Here is a 12,986-nt window from a genome sequence, read left to right as displayed (position 1 = left end):
CTGTATCTTGTCCCCAAAAGTGGTCTGACCATTTTTTTGTGGATTTATATGCACAAATATCCACCCTCGGCCATCTCTGTGTGGAGTTTGCATGTTCTCCCCGTGCATGTGTGGGTTTTTCTCCGGGTACTCCGGTTTCCTCCCACATTCCAAAAACATGCTAGGTTAATTGGCCACTCCAAAAATTGTCCATAGGTATGAATGTGAGTGTGAATGGTTGTTTGTCTATATGTGCCCTGTGATTGGTTGGCCACCAGTCCAGGGTGTACCCCGCCTCTCGCCTGAAGACAGCTGGGATAGGCTCCAGCACCCCTGCAACCTTCGTGAGGATAAGCGGTAGAAAATGAATGAGTTCTCCTCCTATTTTGTGTGGAAGTGGTAACGTTTTGGCTTGTTATTTTGTCTTTCCCCACCCTCGGCCATCTCTGTGTGGACTTCAAACCAAAAGGAATGGCTCCATATTTTATGAATCCTCCGCTCTGGTTTTTTATTCCTCAGGGAACCAGTCATCCAAAGTGGAGTCCAACACAAACGGCCATGGTCCAGCGTCAACACTCCCACGGATGAGCTCTCACTCCCACAAAGTCCAAGGTCAGAAATCTACACATGGCTTTGCCGAGAAGACCAGATAGGATCACACTGAAAGCTAACTGTAATGGATTGTGGTCTGTGATTAGATGACGCTGAGCCCAAGCGGGACAGGAAAGTGCGTCCATTTTCCATGTTTGAGCCTACAGAGATTCCTGCCACTTCACTCCGCAAAAACCAGAGCAGTGACGACTTGGTCAGGGATGCTCAGGTAAAAAAAAAAAAATAATAAAGCTAATTCATCATGCCTATCTATGGGGTCTCACTCGCCTATGTTCTCAGTCTGCTCCCAAGGCTCCAGTCAAGATCCCGCCACCTGTCCCGACCAAACCAAAGGGCCCAAATGTCGCCCCTTACGGCAAGGCGGGCCTCAACACGGGCACCTTTCCTAAAGCCAAGCCTCACAGCAACCACCCTCAGCCCGCCCACAGCCCTCTGCCGCCCTCTCAGAGCCAGACACTCCCTTTGCCCTCCAAGCAGGACGCTCCACCCGCGGCCACCGTGCGACCCTTCACCCCGGAGCTACCCTCCTCCAAAGAGAACAACTTGAGCAAGCCGCAGACCGTCGCAGCCAGCTCCATTTACTCCATGTACACGCAGCAATCTGGCATCCAGGGGGCCCTCGGCAGGTCTCAGAGTCGCACCAACGGCTTCATCAGCAGTAAGAGGCTCCCCACTTGTCCACTCGCTGCTTCACATTGGCGTTGGATCTTTTCTGTGCCGTCTAAAGATATAACATTTACAAGAGGCAGCTAACTCATGCACGATGGGACACACTTATTAAAACGGCTTCAAAAACCTCCAACAAGGTTTTATGGCTTCATAAGCATGTAGTAACAACTACATTCATGATATCCTGTCATACTACAGTATTTTACTCCTTTTAAGCATTAGCGGAACTTCCTTCCTGGGTGCATTGATGTCACGTAGCAACATAGAAAGGAACGCTACACCTAGCGTTAACTGCTAACACAGCAGCAGCAGCAGTGGTGGCAGCTCCAATATGTGGCGTTACCTTTGGCTAGCGGCCTGAGGCATTGCAGTGTGGCACCACACCAGTGACGTAGTTGTGGGGCGTAACAATGTTAATAACAATAATAATAATAATAACAATGTGGCTGGAGCTTGGTTAGTATGCAGGTCACATGATGGAAATGGAGTGTTGTTGGTGCTTTTTGGAGGTTTTTTTTCCAGAAGGCTTTCTATGCGGAAAAGGTGCGTCCCATTACGTGGCTTTTTTAGCTGCCTCTTAGTTGCTGTTTTTATATCTTTAGAACTGAAAAGAGATCGTATGTGTGTACATGTGTATATATGTGTGTGTATACGTGTATGTGTGTGTATATACATATATATTCATATGTGTGTGTATATGTGTATATATATATGTGCGTATGTATGTGTATATATATATGTATATGTGTATATATGTATATATTCGTATATGTGTGTGTATGTATATATATGCATGTGTGTATATGTGTGTATATATGTGTGTGTGTGTATATGTGCATATATATATATATATATATATATATACACACACACACGTGTATGTGTGTGTGTATTTATATATATATATATATATACGTGTGTGTGTATATATATATATATACGTGTGTGTGTGTGTGTGTGTATATACAGTGAAGAAAATAAGTATTTGAACACCCTGCTATTTTGCTATTTCTCCCACTTAGAAATCATGGAGGGGTCTGAAATTTTCATCGTAGGTGCATGTCCACTGTGAGAGAGATAAACTAAAAAGAAAAATCCAGAAATCACAATGCATGATTTTTTAACAATTTATTTGTGTGATACAGCTGCTAATAAGTATTTGAACACCTGAGAAAATGAATGTTAATATTTGGTACAGTAGCCTTTGTTTGCTATTACAGAGGTCAAACGTTTCCTGTAGTTTTTCACCAGGTTTGCACACACTGCAGGAGGGATCTTGGCCCACTCCTCCACACAGATCTTCTCTAGATCAGTCAGGTTTCTGGGCTGTCGCTGAGAAACACGGAGTTTGAGCTCCCTCCAAAGATTTTCGATTGGGTTCAGGTCTGGAGACTGGCTGGGCCATGCTAGAACCTTGATATGCTTCTTACGGAGCCACTCCTTGGTTTTCCTGGCTGTGTGCTTCGGGTCGTTGTCGTGTTGGAAGACCCAGCCACGACCCATCTTCAATGCTCTGACAGAGGGAAGGAGGTTGTTCCCCAAAATCTCACAATACACGGCCCCAGTCATCCTCTCTTTAATGCAGTGCACTCGTCCTGTCCCATGTGCAGAAAAACACCCCCAAAGCATGATGCTACCACCCCCATGCTTCACAGTAGGGATGGTGTTCTTCGGATTGTACTCTTCATTCTTCTTCCTCCAAACACGCTTATTGGAATTATGACCAAAAAGTTCTATTTTGGTCTCATCTGACCATAAAACTTTCTCCCATGACTCCTCTGTATCATCCAAATGGTCATATGCAAACTTAAGACGGGCCTTGACATGTGCTGGTTTAAGCAGGGGAACCTTTCGTGCCATGCATGATTTCACATCATGACGTCTTAGTGTATTACCTACAGTAACCTTGGAAACGGTGGTCCCAGCTCTTTTCAGGTCATTGACCAAGTCCTGTCGTGTAGTTCTGGGCTGATTCCTCACCTTTCTTAGAATCATTGAGACCCCACGAGGTGATATCTTGCATGGGGCTCCACTCCGATTGAGATTGACCGTCATGTTTAGCTTCTTCCATTTTCTAATGATAGCTCCAACAGTGGACCTTTTTTCACCAAGCTGCTTGGTAATTGCTCCGTAGCCCTTTCCAGCCTTGTGGAGGTGTACAATTTTGTCTCTGGTGTCTTTGGACAGCTCTTTGGTCTTCGCCATGTTACAAGTTAAAGTCTTACTGATTGTATGGGGTGGACAGGTGTCTTTATGCAGCTAACGACCTCAAACAGGTGCATCTGATTCAGGATGATACATGGAGTGCAGGTGGACTTCTAATGGGCAGACTAACAGGTCTTTCAGGGTCAGAATTCTAGATGATACACAGGTGTTCAAATACTTATTTGCAGCTGTATCACACAAATAAATTGTTAAAAAATCATGCATTGTGATTTCTGGATTTTTCTTTTTAGTTTATCTCTCTCACAGTGGACATGCACCTACGATGAAAATTTCAGACCCCTCCATGATTTCTAAGTGGGAGAAATAGCAAAATAGCAGTTAGTTAGTTCAAATACTTATTTTCTTCACTGTATATATATATATATATATATATACACATACACGTGTGTGTGTGTATATATATATATATATATATATATATATATACACGTGTGTGTGTGTGTGTATATATATATATATATACACGTGTGTGTGTGTGTGTATATATATATATATATACACGTGTGTGTGTGTGTATATATATATATATATATACACGTGTGTGTGTGTGTGTATATATATATATATATACACGTGTGTGTGTATATATATATATATATACACGTGTGTGTGTGTATATATATATATATATACACGTGTGTGTGTATATATATATATATATATACACGTGTGTGTGTGTGTGTATATATATATACACGTGTGTGTGTGTGTGTGTGTGTGTGTGTATATATGTATATATATATATACACGTGTGTGTGTGTGTGTATATATGTATATATATATATACACATGTGTGTGTATATTTATTTATTTATTCATTCCCATCATATTCTAACTTTTTCTCCAACCTAATTTTTCAAAAATGGGACAATGGATGCTTTCACAGCCAGCCATGTTGGAAATCACACCACAGGCTGGCGCCCACATCTAATTATCTGCTCATGGGACGTCCTGCCACTGTCTATGAAAGCACACAATAAAATCCAAAGGCGGATAAAAGTCGGCTATTCCAGCAATTGTCCAGGATCTCTGTGTGAAAATGTGTTTTTACAGTGTAAATGATGCATTCAGGGAGTTTTTATGTGATATTGACAAATGGCTTCTGGTGTTTGTGTAGTGTACGGCAAGCCAGTGATTCCCAGCGGAGGCTCTCAGCACCCGGAGAACCCCTACATGGAATGCCGCTCCCCTGTGCCGGAATCTGAGGTGGACCACAACGGCGCCAACCCTGCAGGTCCCAGTCCGTCTGAGGGCTCCCAACCGGAGACAGAGCGCATCCCCAGACCCCTCAGCCCCACCAAGCTGCTCCCCTTCATTTCCAACCCCTACCGGCACCAGAGTGATGGGGATCTTGAAGCCCTGAGGAAGAAGCTCTACAACGCCCCCAGGCCCCTGAAGAAGCGCAGCTCCATCACAGAGCCCGAGGGACCTACAGGGCCCAACATCCAGAAGCTTCTCTACCAGAAAACCACCCTGGCAGCTATGGAGACCACTGTGGCCACACCGACCACTCCCAGCTTCCCTGCAGATGCAGAGAAAGGCGTGGAGATATCTGTGGGGCCACATGTTCCAGGACCCCCGAGTGGTTCCGAGAACCACCAGTCAGACAATCCGGGGGAGGTCCCAAGTGTAACTGTCCACATTCCAACCCCGGCTGAACAACCCAGACTAACGGTATCCATCCTCGACAGCGAAGACATCATCCCCCCTCCTCCTCCGTCACACCCGGCTCCCAGGCCGGAAGACGCTCTCTTCCCACCTCCGCCCCCTGCTGGTTTGGAGGACACAATCCCCAACCTGCCTCCTCCACCTCCTGAGGGCTTTCTGGAAGAGTTCCCCCCTTACCCACCACCACCATACCCCAGCGGAGGAGAGCAGGACAGCTTAGGAGAGGACACCTTTAATATGAAAGCGCCAGAGGTCACCGGTCAAGTGGCTTTGCCTCCCGTAAGAATCACTTTGCCCTTTCTGGTACCGTAAACGTTTGGATGCACTTTCTCATTCAATAGCATGAGTACGTATGTATGTCAAAAGCGTTGACTGGTACCGTCTACGTTTATGGAATTTTAGAAAAAAAGCCCCATGCGGTGGGTGATGTGGGAGTCATGGAAAAGCACAACAATCAACTTTCTGTTTTCGTATGCTTGGGTTTGTACAATATTGCACGTAACAAACTGGTCCCTTTGCCCTGTTCTGTATTGTTCTGCAAAAGCCCAAGTCCCCTATGCGTAGCAGACTCACATTTTTTTTAATCGAGTGTGACTGCAAAATAACCTGCCATGGGGCCAAAAAAATATGTTGCAATTGGATGAAGGTGAAAAACAATAGCTTTCATTCATAGGTTTGTAATTATTTATACCGTTTTCTGCATGCAAGACTCATGATTCTGCATGAAATGGCTACAAGGCGGCACGGCGGTCTAGTGGTTAGCGCGCAGACCTCACAGCTAGGAGACCAGGGTTCAATTCCACCCTCGGCCATCTCTGTGTGGAGTTTGCATGGGTACTCCGGTTTCCTCCCACATTCCAAAAACATGCTAGGTAAATTTTTATTTATCCTGTGGTTAATGGATTTATTGATTATCGGACAGGGTGGCACGGCGGTCGAGTGGTTAGCGCACAGACCTCACAGCTAGGAGACAATGGTTCAATTCCACCCTCGGCCATCTCTGTGTGGAGTTTGCATGTTCTCCCCGTGCATGCGTGGGTTTGTACACCGGTTTCCTCCCACATTCCAAAAACATGCTAGGTTAATTAGCGAGTGTGAATGGTTGTTTGTCTATATGTGCCCTGTGATTGGCTGGCTGGCCACCAGTCCAGGGTGTACCCCGCCTCTCGCCCGAAGACAGCTGGGATAGGCTCCAGCAACCCTTATGACCCTTGTGAGGATAAGCGGTAGAAAATGAATGAGTTCTCCTATTTTGTGTGGAAGTGGTAACTTTTTGGCTTCTTATTTTGTCTTTCCCAACCCTCGGCCATCTCTGTGTGGAGTTTGAATGTTCTCCCCGTACATGCGTGGGTTTTCTCCGGGTACTCCGGTTTCCACATTCCAAAAACAAAACATCCTAGCTTAATTGGCGACTCCAAATTGTCCATACGTATGAATGTGAGTGTGAATGGTTGTTTGGTTATATGTGCCCTGTGATTGGCTGGCCACCAGTCCAGGGTGTACTCCGCCTCTAGCCCGAAGACAGCTGGGATAGGCTCCAGCACCCCCCCTGCTACCCTCGTGAGGAAAAGCGGTAGAAAATGAATGAATGAATGAATATTATCGGACAAGATAGGCCTATGGGGAACACTGTTGTTCCGTAAAGCATCCAAGTGCCGAACCTGCTGCCTGCTCAGAGGCAAGAAACGAGCAGGCCTGCAAAAATGATCCTTTTTTGTACGTTTCGGTTTTTGTCTGACCTTTCTGGAACAAAACCTGAGGTTCCAGTATACGTGCGTTCTGAATTCCTGTCACATGTTTGTGAGGCGGTGATTTGTCAAATCAACAGTCGTGACCTGGGTGGATGTTATATAATTAGATAATCCCCATCAAGCACGGCTATTGTTTTTACAGAAAATGGGCCTTATTCTACTTAGACTAAGTACATTTTCACCCCAGGTTTCCACACTGAGGTGGACTTTGTGTTTAAAAATAAACACCAGTTTACACGTTTACATAATCCCACTGTCGGAGGAGGATTTGTGTTTTACCCCCAAAAAAGGCGACCAATTAGAAACCAATGTTATGGCCTACTTATCTGGAGTACTGTACCTACTAAGCAGGTTGCATAATCACCAATTAGGAGAAGTGAAATTGTTTCTTCAAGCTTTGGATTAGCCATGCAAAAAAAAAAAAAAAATAGCCCGTCCTTCCTCGTGTCCCAGTTGAGTGAGAACTCCCCACAGAGTGGACGCTTTCTCCCGAGCGACAGTGGGCTCACTTTCTTATGGTTTTGTCTTCAGGGGAAGAGGACAAACCTGCGCAAGGTAGGCTCGGAACGAATCAGCCACAACATGAGAGTCAAGTTCAACCCGCTGGCTCTGCTGCTGGACTCTTCTCTGGAGGGGGAGTTTGACCTGGTCCAGAGAATCATCTACGAGGTGACGGTTTCTCCACACTTTCTCTTTTTCTTCGACACGGTCTTTGGATTCACGTGTATTTGATCACCCTGCCGACCCCTCCAAAGGTGGAGGACCCCAGCCAGCCCAACGATGAAGGCATCACTGCGCTTCACAACGCCGTCTGCGCCGGACACACGGATATTGTCAAGTTTCTTGTTCAGTTTGGCGTCAACGTCAACGCGGCCGACAGCGACGGCTGGTGAGTTGAGGTTTCTTGTGATCCGGCCGCTGTAATGGAGAGCTTCAAGCGCTTTACTGTTGGTAGCCATGTTGTTATATTAGCCATATTACGTTATTAAAAACTGACCATCTTTTCAAAAGTACAGTCATTTTTTTGTCATATTTAGATTTCATTATTGTAACTCTGTCTGTTGTCTTGGTGGCACAGCGGTCGAGTGGTTAGCGCGCAGACCTCACAGCTAGGAGACCAGGGTTCAATTCTACCCTCGGTCTCCAATTCCACCATCTCCGTTTGTATGTTCTCCCCGTGCATGCGTGGGTTACCTCCCACATTCCAAAAACATGCTTGGTTAATTGTCCACTCCAAATTGTCCATAGGTATGAATGTGAGTGTGAATGGTTGTTTGTCTATATGTGCCCTGTGATTGGCTGGCCACCAGTCCAGGGTGTACCCCACCTGTTGCCCGAAGACAGCTGGGATAGGCTCCAGCACCCCCTGCGACCCTCGTGAGGAAAAGCGCTAGAAAATGAATGAGCTCTCCTCCTACTTTGTGTGGAAGTGGTAACTTTTTGGCTTCTTATTTTGTCTTTCCCAACCCTCGGCCATCTCTGTGTGGAGTTTGCATGTTCTCCCCGTGCATGCGTGGGTTTTCTCCGGGTACTCCGGTTTCCTCCCACATTCCAAAAACATGCTAGGTTAATTGGCCACTCCAAATTGTCCATAGGTATGAATGTGAGTGTCAATGGTTGTTTGTCTACATGTGCCCTGTGATTAGCTGGCCACCAGTCCAGGGTGTACCCCGCCTCTTGTACTGTTCTATGGTCCTCATCACACTTCTGGTCATAATCTTTGTAACCGCCCACATTTCAGTGCATGTTAAGAGTTCTCCTTTTTTTGTTGTCTCGTAAGGACGCCTCTTCACTGCGCCGCCTCCTGCAACAACGTGCAAGTGTGCAAGTTCTTGGTGGAATCGGCCGCCGCCGTCTTCAACACGACGTACAGCGACATGCAGACGGCGGCCGATAAATGCGAGGAGATGGAAGAAGGTTACACCCAGTGCTCCCAGTTCCTCTACGGTCAGTTGGACATCATCATTTACATTTTCATATGGTTTAGTTTGCCTTACTTTATTTTGAAAAGCAAACGTTTTCTGCCATCACGGCCAGGCGTTCAAGAGAAGATGGGCATCATGAACAGAGGCGTGGTCTACGGCCTGTGGGACTTCACGGGTCAAAACCCAGACGAGCTCTCCTTCCGCGAAGGCGACTGTATGACCGTCATCCGCAGAGAGGACGAGGATGAGATCGAGTGGTGGTGGGCACGCCTGGGGGACGACGAGGGCTACATTCCACGCAACCTTCTTGGGGTGAGACATGCACGAGAAACGATACCAGCTCAGATATCATGATCTCGCCAGTATCCAGCATCTCGTACGACTTTACTTTGAGGGAAGAGCTGCTACCGATATCAGTAGTGGTTGATATCGCCATGAGGGAAGAGCTGCTACCGATATCAGTAGTGGTTGATATCGCCACTATCCAGCATCTTGTATGATGTTACTTTGAGGAAAGACCTGCTACCGATATCAGTAGCGCTTGATATCGCCAGTATCAGCATCTCACACGACTTTACTTTTAAGGAAGCGCTGCTACTGATATCATTAGCGGTTGATATCATCAGTATCCAGCATCTCGTACGACTGACGTTACTTTGAGGGAAGAGCTGCTACCGATATCAGTAGCGGTTGATATCGCCACTATCCAGCATCTCGTACGACTTTACTTTTAAGGAAGAGCTGCTACCGATATCATTAGCGGTTGATATCGCCAGTATCCACCATCTTTTACGACTTTACTTTTAAGGAAGAGCTTCTACCGATATCAGTAGCGGTTGATATCGCCAGTATCCAGCATCTCGTACGACTTTACTTTTAAGGAAGAGCTGCTACCGATATCATTAGCGGTTGATATCGCCAGTATCCACCATCTTTTACGACTTTACTTTTAAGGAAGAGCTTCTACCGATATCATTAGCGGTTGATATCGCCAGTATCCACCATCTTTTACGACTTTACTTTTAATGAAGCACTTCTACCGATATCAGTAGTGGTTGATATCACCAGTATGCAGCATCTCGTACGGCTTTACTTTGAGGGAAGACCTGCTACCGATATCATTAGCGGTTGATATCGCCACTACCTAGCATCTCGTACGACTTTACTTTTAAGGAAGAGCTGCTACCGATATCATTAGCGGTTGATATCGCCAGTGTCCAGCATCTCATACAACTTTACTTTTAAGGAAGAGCTTCTACCGATATCAGTAGCGGTTGATATCAGTAGAGGTCGCTTCTACATAAGTTTGAATGAAGAGCTGCTATTGATATCAGTAGCGATTGATATCTATATTGGTTATGAAGTGGTGGACAGTCGGGTTAACAGTTATTAACCCTTCTTACCAGATATTGGTAAGAAGTCTCAAATAAGACAAATAGGACACAGCAGCATTATTAATATCATTAATGAAGCGCTCAAATATACGTATCAAATATCAGTAAGAGAACCAATATGGAGCATCTCATACGACATTACTTTTGGACGACCGCTGCTACCTATGTCAGTAGAGGGTGATATCGGTAGTGGAAATGGAGTGCTGGACGATATCAGTAAGGGAGCATCTCTTAGACATTACTGTCAGAGAAGAGCTGCGCCGATACGGCCATACAAGCTGTACCCAGACTACTCTAAAGCACATAGTGTGGAACTTGTGATACTGTAAGCCTTCTTGACCGCTGCTACCTATGTCAGCAGAAGTTGATATCGGTAGTGGGAATGGAGTGCTGGACGATATCAGTAAGGGAGCATCTCTTAGACATTACTGTCAGAGAAGAGCTGCGCCGATACGGCCATACAAGCTGTACCCAGACTACTCTAAAGCACATACTAATGTAGAACTTGTGATACTGTAAGCCTTCTTGACCGCTGCTACCTATGTCAGCAGAGGGTGATATCGGTAGTGGGACTGGAGTGCTGGACGATATCAGTAAGGGAGCATCTCTTTGACATTACTGTGAGAGAAGAGCTGCGCCATACGGCCATACAAGCTGTACCCAGACTACTCTAAAGCACATACTAATGTGGAACTTGTGATACTGTAAGCCTGCTTGACCAGTGCTGGTCTTGTCTTTCCTCTTGCAGCTCTACCCGAGGATAAAACCCCGACAGAGAAGCCTCGCTTAAAGGATTCCTGCACATTTCAAGCATGCACGCTAACACACACACACACACACACACACACAAATACACACACAGGCTTTACCAGTCCGGAAAGAGAAGGAAAGTGTTCCAATGAAGAAACACTATGAAGGATCAACTATGAAGTCTTTGTGGCCCAACTGGCACTTTTGTCTTCTCACGAGCGACATTTGTCCTCATCCTATTGCTTTTTTTTTTTCCTTTCTCATTGTCTGAATTGTTTGCTAACATGGCCTCCGACTCTGGATACAAACGGAACAAGCAGTATTGTAATAACATGTCAGGATTCGTGCCTAAACGGCGAGGAAGCGTCGCTTTGATTCTTTGCCTGTTCCAGTCTGTGGCCCATGACACCCACCATCAGCGCTGGGCCGAGACGCCGCAGATTGTTAATGTACTCAAATGATACAGGCACCGCTCATATACCCAAGCCGACGACCACAGAGAGATGTCTCACTCTTTCCAGAATTCAGTGACTGTTAGTCAGTAACATTGTTTTCACCTCCGAGTTCCCACTTCAAACATATCTCACAGTGCAGATATTTATTTTTGTTACCTTTTTGTTGCCCTAATGTGTCTGTACCAACTATAACCTCAAATGTACTGTAGTCTTTTAAAACTTTATAATAAAAATACTTTGTACCAAGCGTTTTACTGCTATGAACACTTTGTCCTCCTTTGTGGGCTCCCATATGGGTTACGGTTCCCCTTTGCTCCACGATGGCGGCCATGTTGTTCTTCAATTTTTGACACGTGCTGACCGCTCGCCCCAGTGGTGGTTCTGGTTTGAAGGACTCCTATCCCAGTCACTGATTCTCACTACTAGTTTTTCTTTACAATGACAATTAAAAAAAAAACTATGTACTAGGTTAAACATTACCCATACAAGTCTAAACAGATTATGGAATGGATTGAGTAAGGAACTCGAACATTTTTTTAAAACTTTGTAATTAAACTGAGGGCTTGATTAACCCCCCTCCCTTGTCCTTTGGTTTGATCCATTATGACGTGGTGGGTATTTGTACACGTCTGATCAACATGGGGGTGCGAGTGTCACTCCTTGATAAGGATATGATGAATGCTCAAGCATTAGTAAGGTAAATAGGATTAAAGTAAAAATATTACAGAAATAAACCCTCAAAAAAAACCCTCACGATTCATATTCCTACCACAGTGACGTGGAGGGCTCATGAAATAACACAGGTGTACCTCATATCTCTTTATAATAAATGTGCATAAACACAACGACGTGTTTGGCGGCCTCTGCTGGACAGAAGCTGAAGCGCTCAGTGAACCTTAAACCGTATTTAATTGGCCACTCCAAATTGTCCGTAGGTATGAATGTGAGTGTGAATGGTTGTTTGTCTATATGTGCCCTGTGATTGGCTGGCCACCAGTCCAGGGTGTATCCCACCTCTCACCGGAAAACAGCTGGGATAGGCTCCAGCTTGTGAGGATAAAATAGAAAATGAATGGATGGGAATTACTCCCCTTAACGCCAAGGCCAAGCAATGAAAACAAGCCAAAATGGGCAGATTTTATGAGAATAAACTTGTAATATTATGAATGAAAATACCACTTATAGTAGAGTAGAGTTGAAATATTAAACAAAAAAGGTTATTTTTTTTAAGAGCATGATATTAAGAGAAACAATGCAACAAAATCAGGTTGTCATTTTTGGAATGCTGGCTTGTGAAAAATGTTATACTATTATTGGAATAAAGTCAGAATATTAAAGAAAGAAATGCTACCCATGTATAATGTTTTTTTCTACTTTCTGTTTAATATACTGTGTGCATATATATTTGTATTTTTTACACACTTTTGTGTGTATGTGTATTCTTTTTTACACTTATTTATTTTTTTACACTTTTATTTTTTAAAGAATGAATTTTCTTATCGTTTACACTTCAAAGTAATTTTTATTTTTTATGTATTATTATTTTCTATATTATAT

At 44.7% G+C, this 12,986-nt stretch overlaps 1 protein-coding gene across 3 annotated transcripts in view; it reads left to right on the top strand.

Moving 5' to 3' along the window:
• tp53bp2a (tumor protein p53 binding protein, 2a) overlaps positions 1-11,677 on the top strand; it is a 44,745-nt gene extending 33,068 nt beyond the window's left edge. For all 3 annotated transcript variants that reach the window (XM_078793886.1, XM_058058468.2, XM_078793885.1), the window contains 9 exons: positions 499-591; positions 678-799; positions 871-1,249; positions 4,604-5,433; positions 7,437-7,574; positions 7,661-7,794; positions 8,686-8,852; positions 8,943-9,142; positions 10,973-11,677. In XM_078793886.1, coding sequence (XP_078650012.1) covers positions 499-591; positions 678-799; positions 871-1,249; positions 4,604-5,433; positions 7,437-7,574; positions 7,661-7,794; positions 8,686-8,852; positions 8,943-9,142; positions 10,973-11,014 — 2,105 coding nt within the window. In that variant the 3' untranslated portion in view covers positions 11,015-11,677. The remainder of the gene's footprint in view (positions 1-498; positions 592-677; positions 800-870; positions 1,250-4,603; positions 5,434-7,436; positions 7,575-7,660; positions 7,795-8,685; positions 8,853-8,942; positions 9,143-10,972) is intronic.
• Positions 11,678-12,986: the final 1,309 nt, after the last annotated feature.

The sequence above is a fragment of the Doryrhamphus excisus genome, linkage group LG10 (assembly GCF_037039965.1).
Source record: "Doryrhamphus excisus strain RoL-2023G ecotype Guam linkage group LG10, RoL_Dexc_Guam_v1.1, whole genome shotgun sequence".
In the NCBI taxonomy this organism is placed as follows: Eukaryota; Metazoa; Chordata; class Actinopteri; order Syngnathiformes; family Syngnathidae; genus Doryrhamphus; species Doryrhamphus excisus.
This window is presented reverse-complemented; position numbering and strand designations above follow the sequence as displayed.